Source organism: Drosophila melanogaster, chromosome X (genome assembly GCF_000001215.4).
Source record: "Drosophila melanogaster chromosome X".
Taxonomy (NCBI): Eukaryota; Metazoa; Arthropoda; class Insecta; order Diptera; family Drosophilidae; genus Drosophila; species Drosophila melanogaster.
In genome coordinates this window covers 1,215,243-1,236,820 of record NC_004354.4, presented here as the reverse complement: position 1 = coordinate 1,236,820, position 21,578 = coordinate 1,215,243, and the positions used below count along the sequence as shown (strand labels likewise).

Sequence of the window (21,578 nt, the reverse complement as noted above, 5' to 3'; positions counted from 1 at the left end):
TGCTCAAAATTTTGCATAGTGCATTTTTTGGTTCGAGCAGCGGCTAAGCACTTTGCCGAGAAACGAATCAGGGCTGCAGGTGTACATGGACAAGTATTCGATTTTTGCCACCTCTCTGCCATCATCGATAGTATTCGATAGGCATCGATTTTATTTCCAGCTCTAGCAGAACTGCGTTTTTTCCCCGTGTTTTCGTTGTTCTCGTGTTTTAGGCCCAGAAGTTCTTGTGCGAATGAACATGTAAAGCCGAACCGATTTGTGCGGTGGATCGGGGACTAAAGATTCGAGCTGTGCGAGGGCTTCAAAGCGAATTGACGGCGTCGTGCAAGGCATCGAAAACGAAAACCTTCGAAGCACTCGTTCTTCGTGTGTGTGTGTGAGTGCAGTGTGTGTTTTCTCTGTATGCCGTTATGTTGTTTACCTATTTTTTGTTTTAAATAAAAAGTCTTGCGGCGAAGCAAGTTTGAGTTTGGTACTCCTTTTACAGCCACTCGATTTTTTAACCCACACACAACCACCCCCACCCCCACGCATTGATAAGCGAGTATGCTTGTTTGTCTTTTATCATTAATGCTACAAAAAAGCGACCGAGAAGCAAGTCGGCGCTATTGAACAAATGTCCAATAAAAGGGGCAACGTACCCAGTGAATCTGCCAGTGTGCGGTTGAAATTATATAAATTAAAGCCATTCTAACAGAAGAAGCAGTCAAGATTGGCTAGATTCTAGAGCTAAGCTCCCGTTTATTCAGACACGCATTCACTAGCAATACAGGTTGTTGCTAAATGTAATTTTAATAGCGCATCATAGAGCTGAATATCTAATGCTCCACCCCCCCGGTGACCCACCATTTAGTGGTTATTCTTGTTAGTTGCTGTCGCCATTGTGTTTGTCTCCACTCCACTGGCAAACTCGTTTTGCTTGACTTTGATGGAAGCAGAGAATGAAAAAAAAACACAAAAGAGGAAGGCAACTGGCACACATTTAAAACTGAAAAATCAGCAGAAAGAGCTTCGAGTCGAAAACCAGCTTGCAGTTGCACTTTGGAAGTTGATTTTGGAGTTGGGTGCAAGTGAGTGCGATATCGTTATCGATAGCTTTTCCTTCAGCTTGTTTACTTCTCGGACTCCGTATCTATTCTACAACTGTCCATTTGCGCCTCCTCTTTATCGTGTTCTTTTCATTCCCCATTATCCAGAGTAGAGAATACCCTTCCATCCAATGCAACGGCGTATGCATACGAAAGCCACTGCTGATTTATCATATATATATTTCTGCTTTCTTCCAGAGCAAAGTAATTGCATCGCATGATAGCCGTTAGTTGTCCGTGGACATGTTTCTTCTAAATACATTCTACATTATGTGCAGGGTATCCAGAAGTCGCCATCACCTTGTTCGTAAGCCACTCTTTTCTCTCTGAGCAGAATGAGCGGCGCAGGTCCCTTCTTTGTTAGTGATGGCAATTTGTAGGAGAGCAAGACATGCCTATTACAGTTGAAAATCGAAATTAAATATAAATATAAATTCTAGTATTATATTAATAATTTTACCATGAGCTGCACAAATTCCTCTTAGATATGTTGAACTGAATATTAGCTAGAATATAACGAATCCCTCGCCTATCAAAAGTTAATGCATTGCATGTTAAAACTGAGTTGACGCAACTGTGCTCTCCCTACGCTCTCTCTCTCTCTCCGCTACTCTCTTCCGTGGCGGCTCTGTCGCTGTCAGAAAAGTCTATTTAAGCAACCGCGAATCGTGCTCTTTTTGTTATTGCACTCTGAACCGCGCGACGGTTGTCATCGCAGGACCGAATCGAATCCGAATCTCGAATAATTTTCAACTCGACAGAGGCAGAGGTTTCGTTTCCGCAATCGCCGGGCTGGAAACATATATCCGTTGCATCTAACCGGATTGCGGCAGGGGAAGCCCCGTTTATCAGGATGATGTTCTGATATATTTCCTAAGCACCTCAGACGGTAGAAGTTGGGGAAGGAGTAGAAAAGCAGGAGGAGGTTGCGAATCGGAACGAATCGGAAACGAAACGGGTCGCGGCTTGAAACGAAACGGTAAATGAAAAAACGCCCTGAACGCCCGACTTACGGCTACTAAATCGAGCTAAAACCCCGATCGCGGTGTCTTGCAGTGAAAATCCAATCAAAAAATTCTAAAAATCTGGCGAATGCAATTGGCTTGAATCAAATGTGCCGAATGTAAGCCGCGTGACTTGGGAGCATACTACTTAGTAGTATACCATATATATTTTTTTTAATCAAAGGCTGCAAATTGCAGCGCTGTTTACTGTGTGTGCATATTTTTTTCGATTTGACGAATTTTCTTATATATTTTGTTTGGGTGAAAAGTGAAAGTGAAAATTTAGAGCAACGGGCAGGACGCGCTTAAAACACAGAGAGAAAGGGAGTGAGAGCATGCGTTGTTGTTTCTGTTTTTGTTGTTTTTTTTCCTGTTTTTTCGGCAGGACTCTCCCCCGCACACACGCTCTCGCAAACGCTCTTGTTAACGGTCCTTGTTCTCTCTTACAGCAGCGGCTCTCTCTTTCTCAGCGGCGGCAGCGTTCTGTGACGTCAGAAGCAGCGACGTCCTTCGCTGGCAGACGCACACACATACACACACCCACACGCACGCACGCTCACTGACAGACACAATACCACACTTAGAGAAACTCCCACCAAGAGAACCCTCCCCCTCAGCAGCAACAACAACAAGAACGACAACAGCTTCGCCAGCAGCAGCAGCAGCAACAAATTAAAGAGAGAGCACATTTATATTCCTTTGTGGCAACGCGAGTGTATATGTGTGTGTGTGTTTCGAGGCAGCCGCACCACTACAACTGAAACTGCAACTGCACCAACAACAACAACTAAGCACATCAACATATAGCAACAAAAATGGAACAGCCGAGCATTCTCGTCAAAATCCTGCACTCGATTCCGCACGTGAATTACACATTCCGTCGGGTTAACGACACCTTTAATCCGGACAGTGATGTTTACCTCGAGGTGAGTACCCGTCCAGTCCGTTTCCAATGCTCAGGAACAGTTCCTTACCGCCGCGATTTCCCACTCTGTTGACACCATTTCGATCCAGACACACAGTTCGAATGGCAAAGATCTCGATTCGATTCAGAGATCTCTTTCCTTTCGACCGAACGTAACTCTGCGTTTGACCACTAGGGCATATGGATTGTATCTTTTCCTTTAGCGGTTGGAAACTGCCCATAACGGTTACTTTGGGCATAGAAGTAGAAAGCCATTTGGGTTAAGAGGCGGGGTAGGTAAATGATTCATATGTGGCAAAGTCGGAAAACCACTCATTTAATATGTGCCTACACTGCAATAAATTAGTGCTATTGGGAATGCAGCTGGCTACTCGATCCTAATTGATAAACACAAGCGCCACTCCAAAGGCATTCCCACTCTGCTACTCTGCTCGTAGTTGTAAACAAATGCCAAGTACCCCATATGAGATTCCATAGTTTGTACCCCCGACTGCATATTATTGTGTGGGCACTACTTGCAATCGGCTCCTCCTGCGCCTGCGACACCAATCCCAGTCGCAAGTACCACTTAAGCGGAACTCGAGCATATCCACTCGAGATTCGGATTCCCGTACCGCCGTGTCTATTTGGGAATTTGGTGCGTGTGTGGGTGCGTTTGCTATACTGTGCCCTTTGTTGCCTCTCCCTGGGCTTCCCCCTTTCAATTGCCTCCTTTGCTTTAAAAACCAGGCGTTTTTACCTGCCCTCGGGGTTTGTTCCGCTTGCAGTTGCATGGGACTAGGACATGAGGAATCGAGCGCAGGATACACGAGACGAGACACAATATACAAAGGCGAGAAAAGCGCGTGGATAAATTTCAATTTCCACCGCTCTTCCTATTCCTATTCTTGCTCGTTCGTTTTGCCCCGCCTCTAGTCGGCCCATTGCCAGTCGTTTCGCAGTGCAGTCTCCCGATTTTGTTTTTCCGCTCTCGTGCGAGAGAGACCCGATTTCTGTTTCTGTTCTGCTCTGTTGTTAAAGAGCGACTCTAGCTGGTTTCGCTTCCGATTCGTTCCTGCCATGTGCGCTCCATGTGCCTCTGGCCATGCAAAGAGGATGAGGTGGGGGTGGTGGTGTGGGTTGTGGTGTGAGAACGACACGGAACGGTTGGAAGGGAACTGGAGGGGGTAGGGCGAGCGGCAGCTGCACACTTCCGGCTTCCTTTTCGGCCTTGTTCCCTTGTTATTCCCCCTATTCTTCCTTTGTTTCTTTGCCAGACCAGCCGATCATCATCCGCATCCTTCTCCTTCTCCTCCTCCTCCTCGTGCTTCTCCTTCTTATCTGCTTTGTATCCTCACCGCATTACGTACTATTTTTTAACGGGGGGGCGGGGCAAGGCAGGACGACGCCCTTTTAGCCGGCTTCGCAATCAACATATGCAAATTGCGAGCTCCTGTCCCGGGCCACTCCGTTCGACTACCCTCTTCACGCCCAGGAGAGATCTTTGCTCAAATCGCAGCGTGAAAATTTGATTAAAATTAGTTGATTTCTTCATTCTCCATTCCGTTTTCCCGATGCTGGGAAAAGCCGGCTTCCAGCGCGAAAATCGTGTGCGTGCGAAAATTCAGGTCAGCTGGCGAAGCCATGGCTTCGGTTTTTCTTTTTCGGATTTGTGCTGTTGCAGTTGGACGTAAATGTGGACGTGGATGTATGTAGGTCAGGCTGCACTACTGCTCCCCACGATTGCCATGGGGTGGGCGGTTGTGTGTGTGTGTGTGTATGTGGGGGGGGGGGGGATGACAGAGGAGGTCCGGGCTTGGGGCGTAAATTTTACGCGCGTCAGCAAAAGTCATCCGTATACTTGAAAAAAAAAAGAAACCGATACACTTCTCGGGCCTGCAAAAGGTCTATATGTTTTTGTATTTCAAACCATTATCGAAGATTTGCAACTCTGCTAAAAATAGTAGTAGTAAGTATGTCCGCTGTATGCTTTATTTATCGGATTTTTTTCAGTGTGGGTCGGCAATGGATGGCTAATTGGCGGGACAGTGCTTTGAGCTCCGGCTGTAGCCTTTGGCCCCAGCGAGCATAGCAATAGCTGAGGGGCGGGCGGGAGCGGGGAAGACTTACATCACTTCGGACTACTTTGGGATGCGATAAACACTCGAGGGCGGCGGGTCCTTGAGCAGCATCGCGGCTCGTCCTTATCCACGCATCACCACAGACCCATCCCGTGCAATCGCAGTCAATCCACTCGTCGCACAGATTATAACGATGACGATGGCGATGATTAGTTCAACCTTCAACTGGTCGCGGACGTGGACGTATATATATGAACGCGGATGATGACAACAGACAAGGCACAACCCCACCGCTATAAGTGTCTATGTATTTTATGGCAGTGCGGGCAGCGCCCTTCTGGGTGGGAAGGGAACTACAGGGAGATGTGCCCGCATCAGATGGGCAGATGAATTCATAGATTGGGTTAAAATTAAACGCGGCCTGGAGAACGAGTACGGATGGATGGACTGTGTTCCGTACGCTCGAACAAAGCGGAAAACAAGCCTATACTTATTAACCGCATGCTTATGGATTGAAAACTGAAAACCAACAATGAAAAGAAGAGTGGAGTGAAGAATATTCGAATTCCCGTATTTCTTTATATTTTGCCAGAGCCATAATAATCATAGTTGCAAAAGCTTGGCCAAAGCTCTTGGCTTTTCCATTTTGCAAATGACAAAGAACACACACAGGCCTCCTTAATCTTCCCAGCCTTCCCAGCCTGTATTCATGGCGACTCCGCTCGGTTCAGAGATTGCTCTATATATGTATATATGTATGTATGGCATGCATTTTATGCAGATTGCTTGTACGTACATAGGCACATACGTACGGATACGCATTTTGAATATATCGGGCGGATTGTCAACCTTTTGTGCCTGCGTCAACACTTTCACAACGCCTGGGACTTTCGTTGCGGGCTATGGCAACTGCAATCTGTCTGCTACTCCTGCGGACCAATCCCTTGCCCTTCTGCATCCTTCTGCTGTTGGAATAACAAAAGCAACCGAGGAAAAGGACCGGGCTGACTCAGATTCATGTTCGGATTCAGACTGTGATTTCCATTTTCATTTCCATTCCGATTCCGATTCCGATTCCGATTTCTACTTCCACTTCGGGGCTGACTGACAGACAGCTGCCCTCACATTAGCCAGATGTGTGTGCCCACTTTACAGATTGTTTTGTATCTGTATCTTTCGCTTGTTTTCTTTATTCCTCTTTTACGACTCGTCATAAAGTTGCTGCACTCGGCTCTGTATGGGATTTAGATGAACTGACAGGGCTCGAAACAACAACTGCTGGAGTGGATCTTGCAGCGTGGTGTGTCTCCAAACTGCAGTGGCTTCTCACGTCTCTGCTCTTCTTGTTTCCGCTGTTTATTTGCTTTTCAGACCGACTCGGACCGACTTTGTTTGTCCATCCATCGAAGAAGCTCAAGATGCTGACCCAAAGATTCATCGAGAGGCTGGGACCACCCAAGTCAAAACAAGTTCGATTTCCGTATGGAATTCGATTTGAAATTAGCCACCCACATCTTCTAGAGTTATCTGGTGATGCCATGTGTTTTTCAATTCGAAATTACCAAAAATCGTTGTACCACTGTGATCTGAGATCATATTGGTGTACTGTCGTGTGTAATTCGAAGCTTTCTTTGCAATATGACATAAGAAAGTGACGCCATTCTATGCACATTTATTTAGTTGGCTGCATTAAACGAATTTTACTCTGCCTTAGAGTAAACAAAGTTCAAGTTCATTCCCTTTGTTTTCATGTCCACTCCCCTTCATCTGGCCATATATATATATAAATATATGTATATATCCACCCACCTACACCGCCCTAGCAGAGAAATCTACTCGATTGTGTGTCTTTGCATGCTGCTATTCGGGAATTATCCGAGCCCCTTTCTTCTGCTCCCTTTGTCTGTCTGTCTGCCTGTCTGTAAGATTGGTTTTGCGTGGGCATCTCGTATTTCTGGTATACAAGGCCAGATTCTTGAACCCCCCCATGTGAATGGGCCAGCACGCGACTTTGCCACACGGCTGCTGGCTGCTGATTTCATCCGTGTTAATGAGCTTGAACTAGCTGATCATCACGATCAAGGGGCCCAGAACGATCTGCACATTGGAAATTCATCATGGAGCGCTGCTGCATTAGCATACGAAATTATGCCACGTCGACGACGGCGGACAACACACTTCTTCCCCCCTTCCTCCAATTTCCTGGCTTTCATTCAATAGGTTTCGTGTTTGCCGATGGGGGGAAGTGAGCGAACTCGCGACTCAAGCGACTCGCATTTCTTCGTGGTTCTGGGTTTTATATTTGGTCTGTGTCGAGTTCATTCATTGTATGTGTGTTTGTGTGTGTGTGTGTCCCCATGACGCACTCGAAGAAAAGTTCGGAATAATCATATTTAAATATTTGTATTTAAAAAAAAAAAAAAAAAAAAAGAAACGATATTGTTTGTGATTGATTTGAGCGGGAGCCGGGCGCAATGCCATTTTACTTATCTCTACTAAATCGAGCCTAACCTTGACGGGTCCTCCAGCAATCTCGGGTTGTATGCCCCAATGGCCCTTCCTTATCTTCTGCATGTGATGTTGGAAAAGGGCGGTGCATGCGGATAGAAGAAGAGGCGGCAACCGTGGATCGGTGACAGAGCGGAAACGACGCTATCGCTTTATATTTATGCATTTATTATAACTGTTTGTCTCTATTCAAAAGGGGCGCTTCTTGGTCGTCAAAGTGGTTGGTGGGGGGGTGGAGGGGAGGGCAGGATGTTGGTTGGAATTGGGCTTGGAAAACTGGTTTTTTATCATCGAACATTCTACGATGGGGAGGGGGTGTCGGTAAACCAAAACTAGTCTCACCCACGCAAAGAGAAAACTCGATCACAGCCCGGAAAAATCGACCAATAATTTACTTATAAACGTATTTCTGATATGCGCTGTGGAAAAAACCCCCATTAACCGAATCCCGATTTGAAAGTTTACATCGGAAGGCAAATAGCTTGGTTCCACTTTCAAGAAACCGAACTCTTTTTCTTTGCATGTAAACTACTCGAGATATATGTAGATACCATACAGCCATGCCATCATGGTATCATAGCTTCTGAATCATATCCTTAGGTGATTCATTCTTGGAAACCATGGTTTGTTATCATATCTATATACAATACAAAGCTTGGAGTTTATTTTTTCAAGTTCCGGGAATCGCGTTCCGCAGCCGTTGATGTGGAAAGTTTTTGGTTCCTATTTCGGAATCCCCAAACGCGCCGATACGACTTGAGCTCATATGTTCATATTGAATCTTCCGTCGCGTTTCCATTGCTTTGAATACCTCGCAGTGTTAATTGTTACGATATTTGCATCGCGCTAGATATTCATGTGAATAAACATGGGAATCAATTAGCCCCTCATCGAATCCACCCGACTACCCGCTCTCCTCTAGCTTTTTTCACCTCTTTCGTGGCAATATTCACACTTCCCATGGATAACTTTCGCACTCACACTCACGAGCACTAGGGAAATACTCAATTAAACGAAGGATGTGGACTGGCGAGGGGGCGCCCATTTACTAGATACCACTGGTGGCGTTTTCGGCTTACAGAGGGGCAACTTCAAGAGCTTCAAGGTTATTTGTGCTGGCAATTTGCTCTGACTTAATTCAATTTGAGCAGCATCGAAGGCAGCGCGTAATTTTTGCCATTTTTAGCGCCGCGAGGGGTGGGGGACTCGTAGAGGGGGGGATGGATACAAATGGGGCTGGTACTGGGGGTAGTTTAGTTTGTCGCTTGTTAGCAAAATGTTCGCTCCACTTGGCAGATTGCATGGCCCGGGAAATTGGGAAGGAGAGTAAGCAAGGCCGCAAGTCTGAATGCATATGACAAGATTTATTCACACACCAATATTTAGTTTTGCTGTAAGAGATCTTAAACCCTTACGCAAGTGAATTTCCAAGACAAATAACTCCTTAGCTGGGCCTTTTTTTCGGTGCGTAGTGAAGAAAGGAAGAAAGGTGGCGATGGGTGGGTGGGCCATTTCTCGAGGGTCATTCAACTGCGAGGAGGACAAGTAAGTGTGCCGAGGCTACAAGACTACAATAACAACGACGACGACGACGACGGCAACTGTAACTAGTTTTAATGATTATTTACATGACACAAGTGCAATAAATAATAAATACGCCTCGCAGCCAAGGAAGGCAAAGGAGAAAAGTGCGCTCGAGAGGATGTTCCATGTCGGAATGGGTTGGGGGATGGATGGTGGTGCGTCCGGTGTCGGTTCCAATTCCAATTCCGATTGCGATTGCTATTGCTATTGAAAACTGATTGACGGCTGGGAATTGCTGCATATATGTATGCTCGAACTATGACTGGCCAGCATTGATTATCCGGTTTTTATTGGCAGTAGAAGCTTTGGTTCCCCAGGAACTGTCATTTAAATAAACTTCATGGAGTCTTTCACTTGCTCCCAATGAAGTATACCCCACTAAGCCACTGAGCTTAGTCTGAAATCGTGAATCGTGTAACTGGAACTTGACTCTTCTATAGTACTCAAACCGACTGGAATGTACGTTTCAAGTGGCCTGACTCATTTGCCATTCGTTCGAATCCGAAATATCCAATATCCTATCGTGGACGGGTAACCCAAAGCCTGCAGTACACATCGCACACAACGTCCTTTTTTAATGACAGGCAACGAAATTACCGCCCAGTCAAGGCATTTTTTGTGGCCATAGGATGGTAAGGAAGGTCCAGGTCCTGTGTCCTGTGTGTTGTGTGTCTCTACATTGGCCAACTCAATTTAATTTCGGTAACGGAGCCGAGCAAAAAAGAAATTATCCTTGCAAAGGACACTCGACCATGAAGCCAACTAACAACAAATTGCAGTGCCAACAAAAAGGCATCGAGTTGCAAGTTATTCAATTAAAAGTTTCTCCAATGTCCAGCGCAAAGAGCCTTGAACATGGGAGTTCACCAAAACTGATTTTTATATAGAGAGTTATGTTCACACAACTGTCTGCCGAATGACTAGCATACATTCTAATTAAAAATGGCACACGACTTTGTTGATTCATTCAATAATAGCCAACTCCTCTGCAGCTTCATTCATATGATGTGCTATGATATTTGATTAATAACGTCGAGTATCCCAAAGTATCCAGTTCCATCCTAATATATATATGTGTATGTATGTACTCTTTCTCTCTCGATTGGGACTTCACCTTCACATTATACAAATAGTTCAATCGAATTCTGTTCAACAAAATCAATGTCAATATCAATCAAATCAATTTTAATTGAAACCGAACAAACAATTCTGGTGCAATCGTAACTTTCAGTGCAATGCTGCTGTCACTGCGAATTGTACACCCATGCATATGTGTTGGAACTGTTTGGTAGAATCAGGTGGAGGATTGCTGAACTTAGACTAAAGATTATTAAGCTAAACCATTCCATTTCCTTTTGCACTTTTACAGAGTCTGGTCATCCTGGCATCCATTCCCGCTGGTCTGCTGATCGGCTCCCTACTGGGCCTGCTGCTCTACCTGCTGACCAGATGCTGCGATCGCCGCCAGAGGAAGCCGAGCGCCCAGCGCTGCCAGAGCTGCTCCTTGGTCATCATTACGCTGATGACCTGCGCCGCCATCGGATTAGGTGAGTCCTGCTTCCCCGAATCGCCGTGGCGAAGGGCATTGAACCGCAGCAGTTGCATTTGCCAAGGCACGTTCGCATGCATCCCTTTGCGGTTGCATCGCGTGTTGGCGGCAGTTGGTTGTCGGTGGTCGGTAGTCGCTACTGTAGTCGGTGGGCAATTGGCAATTAGCCAAAACGTAACTTATCGCCAATGGAGCGGAGTACACTGGCTGGTCACGTATGCAAAGTCGCGGAGCGCAAAGAAGTGGAGCCAAAACTGGAGGACCATGCGTCATCCGACCGCGCTGGAAGTGGGAATGTGGATGTGGATGTGGCTTGGCTGGCGGCGACACAAACGATGAAATAATAATTTAATTAGGCGCAGAGCCGCGCACAGAGCACTTAATTGAATCGGAGTGGCGAAATGTGTGCCGCGGCTCGCGTTACATCACTGACCTGCACCGCGCTGATCTTGCCCTGATCTTTGATGCCCTCCTGATCTCTGGCATCTTTTGGCTGCCCATCGACGCATCTCTCTGCAATACTAATCTGTCTCCTTGACTGATGTCCGCTTTTCGATTCATGCTCCATTTGCAGGCTTGTACGGCAACGATGATTTCCATAATGGGCTTCTGCAGGCCTTTGGATCCGGGAAGAGCGTCGAGGGTCTGGTGCTCACCCTGAAACGACAGGTAAGTGTGGTTCATAAATTTGCGAGGAAGGAGCTGTTTCTCTTTTTTTTTTTACTAATTAAGATGGCAAGTTAGGCCAGCAAACTGCACTGCAGAGCTGCCTTCTTTTTTATATATGAATTGCAAGTCTGAAGTGGAGTCTTTTACTGGGCTAAGTTACGCCCAGTGGCTACGGCTATGCCTTTCTCAGTTCAACGTGGCTGCATGAACTTCTGCGCCCGCTATTCGCACTCCAGTTCCCGTTCCCTATCCCATTTCTATTCCTATTCCTATTCCATTCGAAGCAGCCGCCCATTTGGCTCATTCTTGTTCATTATAATCAACCTAAAAGCTGGCTGCTGTGCTGACAGTTACGTGGCCACGTGGGACAGCACGGTGCGCGCTGGATGGGTAATGGGGCTGACTAGGGGACTAGGCGACTATGGGACATGGGACAAGGGGAAGTGTCCTCCTGTCGTCCTGGCCAAAGCTTTTGCATTTGCTCTTGCTTCTGCTCTTGCCTTTGCTATTCACAAACTTTGTCAGCACACACACACACACACACACAGAGAGACGGGGAAGGAGACCGAGTGGGCGGGGCAAACGAGCCGATAAGCCAAAAGGTTAAGGGTTGGGGTGGCTGGGGGTTGGGTGGTTGAAGTGGGGCAGGGGAGGAAGGTGAGTCAAAGGTAGACGACGACGACGACGACGACGTCGTCGTAGCAGAGATTCTCCCAGAAAAGCGGGGCAAACAGATGGCTGGCATTGCTCGACTCTTGAGTAAAACGCTATTAATTATCCCCGGCACAAAGGACGGTGGTCGAACGGGGCGGGTGGGTGGTTACTCTTAACAGAGGGGGCGTGGCTGCAGCTGGCGACGTGCGTGTGTGGAGCCATACATCCCTGGAATCCCGACCCCCAATGAACGCCCAGCCAAGTGCGGAAGCCAAAGTATTACGATAGAAACTATTTCTGCCTCTTTCCCTTTTCTTCTGGCGTCCTTTGTGCCAGACTGAGAAACAGGGGCAAAGGACATGTGGAAAAGCACAGGACGAAGCGGAAGGGTCCCCTTTTTCGCCTCCAATCCACCAGTATTTGGTCATTAACTTTTGAACTGCTTTTCCCTTTTTGGAGGCTGAACTCGAGTTGCCTGTGCGAATCGGGAATGGGAATATTTGATAGTTTTACCTTGCTTCATATGTTTTAAATTTTAAATAAAATAAATGAACCAAAAAGTGGTGGTGTCATTTGTATACAACTGGTACGAAAATAATGATTTGCTCACTTTCAGACGGAGAGCATCAAGCACGACCTGGAGACGCGAATGGCTGGGCATAAGGTGGAGCAGCTGGTGGAGAAGCCTCATTATAACCAGACGGTGGTCATGCTGCTTATTGAGACGTCGCGCTTGGTCACGGAGAACACCTCGCGGGCGGTGGCCTCGCTGGACAGCATGGTTCACTACTTTATGAAGGCCAAGGGCAGCGAGAACGACACCTCGCTAATGGGATTACTGCAGGTGAGCCAGTGTCCTCCTAGTCGCAAATGCCTCCGAACTAACTAACATTGATCTCTTTTAGCTCGGTGAGTTCTACGAATCCATTCGCTGGCCAGCCACCCTGGCCTTTCTCACTGTGCTCCTGCTGCTCTGTACGGTGTTGGTGATCGGCGTGGCGAGGCGATCCCGTTGCACCCTGATCTTCTTCAGCGTCTCGGGTCTGTTCTGCATCATCATCTGCTGGCTGCTAGCTGGCGTTTATTTGGCCTCCAGTGTGGCTGCCGGAGATTTCTGTATGCGGCCCCACGACTATATGTGCCGTCAGGTGGGCATGGTGGGTATTGATACATGCTTTCCTCTAAAACGTATACTAAGTGCTATCATCTCGTCTGCCATCCTCAGAGAAGTCCCTATGTTGATTTTCTAAACTGCGGCACACCGCGCAATCGCTTTATCCTGCGGCTAAACGAATCCCGGGACCTGGTGGATCGGGCCAGGGAAAGTGTGGAGCATATGCAGCGGTGAGTAGTGAAATCGTTTGATTGGAGTGCTTTGGGAAACTAGGAACTAAACTTAAACAAATTCATTTATTGCAGCATGAGTCAGGAGACATATCCACACATCGACATCCAGCGCACTTTGAACGCCATGGACAACGATCTAGAGATCACCCTGCGCAACCTGACGACACTGTCGGCCACATTGGACCGCCGCACGATCGACATGCACTACGAGGAGGCACTGCGCGGACTTTGCGGCGGCGGGCTACTGGGACTCAGTCTGATGATGGTGGCTGGTCTGCTGACCTCCTTCCTGCTGACGATCCTCGTGTATGCCGATTCTCACGCCTGGATCTATCTGACCAAGCGGTATGATGGCTTGCGTGGCAATCTGCCCCATCGAGATGGCCTTCTTATTGTAAATTTGTGTATCTATTTTTAAAGGCCTACGCTGGACGCGGACAAATCGGAGACAGCGCCACTATTTCCCGCCTCAAACGCGCCGAGCGCGAGCATCTCGCCCACAGCTCCGCTCAGCACGGGGACGATCAACAGGACGTTGCTCCACCACCAGCAGGCGTCGTCGGGCGGCGGTTCGGGTACCTTGCCGGGATCTGGGGGAGGCGCAGGGGCTGGCGGAGGCGTTGGCGCCAATGGACACAATGGCGTGGGGCCGTACCGCAACGGATCGGCGGGCCTGAGACAAGGGTTGGCATCACCTTCATCTCAATCAAGCCACACCTCATCCACCGCTACTTACAACAACGGCACCACCAGTTACCACAACAGCCACCAACAACACAACAACCACCTGTACAGCAACCACTACAGCCACAGCAACAACCACTACAACAACACACAGCATAGAACTAACCCTGCGGCGGGGGCGGTAGCAGCGGCGGTGGGCGTGGTCAGCAGTGGCCAGCGATCACCGTCGCCGCCGCCTGTCTACGATTTGGTGCATGGCACAAGGCATGAACTTTAATTTCATTTGATTTGTTGATATTCCCCAACCGCTCGACTTCCGAATCCCCCTCCTTTCTTTTCCCTTATGCGTTTGTACCTTTCCGTTTCCTATTTTACAACTCGCTGATCAAGATTCATTAGCTATCCTAGTTAACGTAGCATAAGACACTTTCTTTGTCCGGTCAGAAAATGTTTTGTTATGTTTTGAGGCAAAAAAAAAAAAAAAAAAAAAGCATGAATATGGGCAGCGGGTTCCTCGTAGTCGATCAATAGACGATCGACTACATATCCTTTGATTTACGCTTCTAGTTGAGACCTTGTTAGTCGTGTTTGCTTATAGTTTTATTTACCTTCGTTTTTGTTTGGCCTTTGTTTTGGTTTATTAGCTGTTTCGCTGATCCTTTCGTCGTGCTGCACCTGCATGTGAACACCGACAATGAACACCAGCACTCGCACTACAAAAAAAACACAAAGACACTAGCACAGACCCAACCTACATACAGATCTCAAAGCGGGATTTCACTGTTAACAAAGACCTAAAACCAACATATTCGCCTTACTAACCACTGCAGATGTCAATTAAAAATACTAATAGAATCTGCTTGTTTCGGCATAATATAACTTATATATAATATATATATATAAGTTGCCAAAAAAGTTAGAAACAGATTTTCTTTAACCTAGAGGTTCCTTTTTAAGGCGACTTAGTGCAGTACAGTCATCTTTGATTGAAATCGTAGGACTTCCTTAAATATTCCAACAGTTGTAGACCAGCATCTCCGTTAAAGCAAACATTACGTTCATAATGAAAGGCTAACTAAATTCAACTAAATCACCCACCTCTCCTTCTCAACTGAAATTGGCCGAGCACTAAAATAAACACTTCGACTTTCAGGTCAGGACACCACACGCTAGGACGCCTTCCATCGCACCACCAGCAATCGGCGACGTATTTGCCAGGACCCAACAATGGAAAGTACGCGACGCTCAGCAAGCAGTGTAAAACGCTCGAGTCCAACGACTTCTACTGAGATTCGCTTGCCTGCAGTTCCCATGCAGGCAGTAGCAGCAACACAGCACAGCAGCAGCAGCAGAACTTGCAGCTCCAGCAGCACCAGCAGCAGAGCAACCTCATCAATCAGAACCAAAGCCAGAGCACGCTGAAGAACATCTTTGCGTCGGCCACCCTGCCCCGCTCGACGGGCAGCTCCATTCGGTCCGTGCTCTCCGTTCAAACCTCCAATGCGGGCATTTGCCGCTCCACGGGCAACGGACTGGACGGCGACATGGTGGACGATCGCGATCCTAGGGATGTGACCAACAACAGCTTCAATCGTTTCGACCCCAAGTACATAAGCATTGGCCCCAAAGCGGTGAGGGGTCAGAATAATAATTTAAATATTATGTCCGTCGCCGGAGGTGCCAACAAGTGTGCCACCTTGCGGCATGTTGGTCGCTATGGTGGCTCGCTCAAGGGTGTGTCTGCCGTCAATGCCACGCCCTCGCCCGCCGCCGCCCCAGCTGTCCATTCGCCAAACTTGAGGAGCGCCAAGACGCCGTCGATAGCCACCGTTTCGAAGGATTATTGCCAGCAGCCGGACTGCATTCCTCAGGAGTTCCTCCTCCAGCAGCAGCAGCAGCAGCAGCAACAACAGCTGCAGCAGCAACAACAACAGCAGCAACAGCAACTGCAGCAGCAGCTTCAGCAGCAACAGCTGCAACTCCAACAACAGCAGATGGTGCCTCCCGCTCCGCCGCAACCGGCGCCTCCGCCTCCACCCAAACCAAAGATAGTCAATACGTTTACGGAAATTCCCGGCACCACGGGCGTGGGCAGCTCGTATGCCAAGGAGCAGCAACAACAGCAGCAACTGTTGGCCCTGCAGCAGCAGCAGCAACAGCAGCAGCAACAGCAGCTGCTCACCCTCCAGCAGCAGCGCGAGCGGGAGCTGCAGCAACAGCAGCAGCAGCAGCATCAAAGGGAGTTGCATCCACCGACCACCCACATTCTACCCGCTTCGGCTGTCTACAGCATCGAGAGCAGTGAGGTGCTGCCCACAGCGGCACCGCGTGCGCAGCAGCGTTCGCTAAATCCCGCCTCCATTGTGAACCAACCGTTGCCCGAGATTCCCACCAATCAACAACAGTCAAAGATCTCCGCTCAGCCGCTTTGCGCCGCCAGCTTGGGGCAGTACCGCTCGCTGCAGCGTCCTCAAACCCAGAAATTGCAGCCGGCTGCCATCTCCTCGCCGCAGCAGCCACCAACGCTCCCGCCCAAGAACCGGCACAAAAACAGCAATCGCGGTGGAGCCATCGACAGCAGCAATGCCAATCATATGCAAACCTTGCCGCCCAAGTCAGCCAGCTTGAGACAACAACAACAACAGCAGCAGCAGCAGCAGGAGCGCGACAGGGAGCGAGAACGGGAGCGGGAGCGTCCGCGGAGGGCTGAGACCTTGGACAATGCACGCAGCTACATAGAACAGCAGCAACAGTATCCCAGCCATCTGATAACCAGCAGCAACATGAAGAAGCAACACTCCTATGACAGCAGCTACCATCAGCAGCAGCAGCAGCAGGCCTTTTATCAAAGGCAGCACAACAACAACTTCTCATCGAAGCAGCAGCAACAGCTAATGCTGGAACAGCAGCAGCAGCAACAGCAGGCGCTGTTTTACAGATCCCTGAAACGGGGAGAACGCGTATCTACTGGCAGCGGAGGAGTTACTGGCGGAGGAGCCGCCATCAGCAACCAGAGCGATCTGTACTCGGTGACGGAGTTGTAGGAGTGCGCCTGCTGCGGCGGCGGTGTGGATGTGGTGCGCCGAGGCGCATCGTCCACATCGCTGCACGCGGCGGCGGCTACACAAACTCAGACCCACACCCAAAACCAGACGCAATCGCAGAACCAGGCGCCTGTTCCCCTGCCACCCAAGAAGCATCGCCAGCGGGAGAGGGAGCGCAACCTAGAGCGGGAGCAGCAGGCGCCCTGCAACGCCAATCTGTGTGAGGAGCACGAGTATGATGAGTTCTACCCCCAGGCCTATGAAATGCATGCGGTTGCAGGAGGAACTGGCGGTCCGACGGGTGGAGGAGCGGTAGCTACTAGCTCTGCCTCTAAGCACGGCAAGCAAGGTCAGCAAAGAGCAGCCACTTTCGATGTGGCCGATGCCAGGGACTATGAACTGAAGCGTTTGGGCAACCGAAGATCGCAGCAGCAGGCGGCTCCGAGCAAGAGAAACGGAGGAGCAGGTGCACCGATTGTCAGTCAGGATCACCACCGCAGCCACGATCGCGAGCGGTCGCGGAGCGATCACCGCATTGCCAGCTATGCCTGCGAAGAGGTCAACTCCTCAGCGCTCTGCAGCGCCGGCTCCATGAGCTCCATGCTGCAGCCAGCCAATGGAACTACTGGTCACAGGAGCAGCAGTCACCAGCACCAGCGGGATCACCATGCGCGGGATCAGCAGCAACAGCAGCAGCAACAACAGCAACAGCGGGAGCGACGCGAGAAGACCTTTAAGGTATGATTTTTAGAGACGTCATAAGAATTGTCCAATCCGCGCCAGGACACCAGAAACGGCAGCTCCCGGCGGCGGACGCGTTGAGAGGTAAATGGAAAGCTAACGTGGCGGATTCTACAGCGATTACGAGAAGGTGAACCCCCAGTTGAGCAAAAGGAGCGGCGCCATTGTAGGAATCATTGGTATCCGGAGATCCCAGCTTGTTTTTATGTTTAGCCTAAGTCGCGTCTTACTCTATGTCTATCTCTATCTCTGTCCATGTCTACCAGCGTCCTCTCCCTTTCACTTGCGTGCGAAAACGACTCACACACACATGTATATATACAAGTATATATGTACACCCAGATTGTATTGTAAAAAAACCGACCTCTTCTGATTGATTCAAGTTGTAAAAGCTGCTTGAAAGGGGCTGCAGTGTCGAAGGTAGCGGTCGAAACAAAAGCGCATTGTAGTCACTTCTTTATTTTTGAATTTTAAAATTGTTTTATAGTGCAACATTTCATATGGCCATATGCCATTTGGCATTCCCTAAATGCCATTTATCACAAGCAATATTTACAAACCCTTATCTAATGATAATTGCTTGGAATTCTGAACCACGCTTCTCTTCGAGTCTGTCTTATTGTGCTATTGCCTTGACCGCTGCTGTGCATACAGCCATGTACACCCAACCTACAACAGTTCTCTGCCCTGTGTTGTTGCCTATTGTTATATAAATAGTAGAAAACTACGATTAACCGTAACGAATACTTTTTTGTGACCACTATTCATACGTGTATATTTTAAAAAGCCTAAGTTAAGTGGAATTTAGTTCTAAGCGCAAAACTATTTATTTACGGCAATTTGTAAGCCTCGACCCCAAAAATAATAACCAAAACGGTGGAAAAGCGAAGACACAGTCGGCGAAAGATGACTAGGTGCTCCTGAACATTTCCAAACGAGTTTTCGTTCAAATATTCCCGGGAATCTAAGTCCGTCTTTGTCTCGGCTTTTCGCTGTTTGAGGACCTTTAATTTTTAAATGGAGTGTGTGTGTTATTTTTAATTTATTCACCTTTTTTTTGTATAAGCGATTTATGCTGTTTTTTTTTTTTGTTTGAGAATCCGTTGCGAGAACCAACAACAACAACCACAGCAACATATACGTAAAATTTTTGTGACGTCAGAAATCTAAAAAACAAAAAACCAAGAATGAAGAACCAGAAGCAACACTGCACAAATGAAAAGAACAAGAAAAAACGTTAACGAAACAAATTTCACAAAAGAAAACATAATATTCATTAAAAAGTTACACAATTAAAACAAGCAAAAGCCAACAAGAAAGGAAAAATTCTTAACTCAAGCAATATAAAGGAAAACGATAACGAAAAAACGAAAAGAAGCCATACCAAGTTGTTCGACTATTTTAAAAGGGATTCAGTAAAGCAAAATAATGAACAAAAAAACATTTACACATAAAAATACATAAAATACCTACATGTTTATTATAGAGAAAGCATAAGGAATATAAATTAATCTACAACAACCACAAACAATGTTCAGGTCAATAACTGCATTTAAAAGGAGAAACCAAAAGGAGGAAACCCTTATTAGGCGTTAAATTAACGAAATGCTCTTTTTATATACAACTATATAACATGCAAATATATATATACATACATATATACATTAAACGAATTGCAAATACCCAAAACACAGACAAACTAAAACACAAAATAAAGGAACAACTCACCAAAGTTGTTGGCACAGCGGAAAACACACAAACATTTTATACAAAACTAACATAGTTATACCACACAAAATAGAAGACACGGATCAGTTGTGGAAGAAATAATTGTAGTGCCATTAGAGATTGGAAAATTGAATAAAATTTTATTGTAATTATAAAATGTATAACTTTAGTTATGTTTTACGAATGTATTCGAAGGGTTGTATGGTCGTGAGATATTTGTATCTTCAATTTTATACATACATATGTACTCAAAAAGGCGTATTTCAAACTCAATTTTAAATGAAAAACGTAGAAATAGTGTACTTCATTTGATCGACCCTATTGGAAATTAGCTTATATTTCCGGTGCTGCTCAGTGCAGCAAGGCCACACTATTATTTCGACCAAGGCTGGGCACACAAGCAAACAAAAACAAACAGCAAATTAGGGAAAATAAAGCAAGCAACAAGTTAAAACTCACATTTACTCTCTCTGCTGTGCAGATGCAAATAAAACAAGGCGAAATACCAATTCAACCATGTTGAAAAATTGCAGCACGCACACACAAAAGGCCACGAAAAACACTCTCCGATCCTCCGTCTCGTTCGCTCTCTAGCTCTCTGTCTATCTAGCTCTCGCTCCATACGTTCCACCCACCACCACCCATTGTAGTTTGCACAAGTAATATATGTATTAGCGAAAGTTAACACTCGACGGAAAAAGTTAGTTGAAGATATGTAAGAACACTTTAAGAAAACTGTTGCAAGTCCTGTTCTCCTGTTCTGTATATAAATATACTTACGACCTACCCAATTCTATTCACTAAGTAGTAGTTGCAGCGTGAATGTTGGTGTGTGTGTGTGTGTGCTCGATGTTAGCCATTACACTTAAACAATTTTTTTTTTTTGTTTTTAATCCGAAAAGCAAAACTGTTTCACTGTAGTGTAGTGTAGTTGATTCTAAGCGATAAGGCCAAAATAGATTTTAAAACCGAAAACCAGACGAATTATTAGGAATCAGTGGGAGAATACCAAACAAATAATTGCAGGAAGGCACGCAGGCGGCAGGCAGGCAGGTATTTACTTATAGCATTTAAATTCTAAAGCAAACGAAAATTATTAAATAACATTAAATCAAATGCAATTAAACACGAAACGTGTGTAACACACAGTAAAAACCAAGCAAAGACTTTTCACGTTTTAGCCAGTGAAGGAGGGGAAAACTAGCGCACTTTTTCGTACTTTAACTGACAAAAACCGCAAAATCCATCTATTAAATGATATTAAAGGGAGTAGGGAGTAGACGGATAGCGAGCAGATACGATTATAAACGTGAATAGTAAACGAGAAAGTAAGAAAAATTTTAGAGAAATCGGTTTTTACCTAAGGTTAAGGCAAGATGATATTTCCTTCCGGTTTTCCTCTTTTAACTGCCATTTCCGTTTCCCATTTCCCGCCCACAAATTCCACAGCGAATCGCGTGAAGAGCTCCCAATCCTGTTGACACTTTTCAGTGCATATTATATAATGCATCTATACATATATAAATAAATCCACTAATATACATATATATAAATACACAATTATTGTAATAACAATATAAGTCTGTAAATTTGTTAACATTTCTAAAAGCCAACAAATGGGGCAAAACGGGGCAAGATTCACCAAATCGCGCCAAGTAGTTGTACTACAATCACAAAAGAAAGACCCCCAGATCCCAGATACGAGCAAAACAGGCGACCCACTTAGAAATCATCCAAATGTGTGATTTTTAGAGTGCCGAATGTGGATTGAGATCGATCAATGGGCGCGAATCGAAGTCGGAAAATTGTTGAGCAGCCGCTTTAAAATCAAAACAAAGCAAAGAAAACATTAAAGAAAGAAAATGCTAAATAATTATATAACAGTTGTGAACAAATTATATTTACATAGCGTATAAATAAATTGCATAACAATTGATTAATATACAGAAAGTAACGGTCGTTTTATTGCACAATTTTTAAAAATGATTTTGAC

General features: G+C 46.5%; 1 protein-coding gene across 8 annotated transcripts; it reads left to right on the top strand.

The window, feature by feature from the left end:
* The first annotated feature begins 136 nt into the window (after positions 1-136).
* Positions 137-21,532, top strand: CG3638 (uncharacterized protein). 8 transcript variants are annotated; one of them, NM_166874.3, is made up of 11 exons: positions 137-376; positions 2,542-3,018; positions 9,928-9,975; positions 10,539-10,716; positions 11,293-11,387; positions 12,658-12,885; positions 12,947-13,198; positions 13,267-13,385; positions 13,461-13,733; positions 13,809-14,336; positions 15,226-21,532. In NM_166874.3, exons 2-11 carry the CDS (start codon positions 2,908-2,910, stop codon positions 15,359-15,361), a joined length of 1,968 nt encoding a protein of 655 aa, NP_726722.1. In that variant the 5' UTR covers positions 137-376; positions 2,542-2,907; the 3' UTR covers positions 15,362-21,532. The 8 variants fall into 6 exon arrangements, with proteins under 8 accessions (NP_726722.1, NP_569897.4, NP_001303561.1 ...); NM_130541.4 differs by lacking the exon at positions 9,928-9,975 and having other exon boundaries at positions 2,545-3,018; positions 13,809-14,072; positions 15,226-19,738; NM_166872.3 differs by lacking the exons at positions 137-376; positions 9,928-9,975 and adding an exon at positions 1,768-2,067 and having other exon boundaries at positions 15,226-18,872.
* Positions 21,533-21,578: the final 46 nt, after the last annotated feature.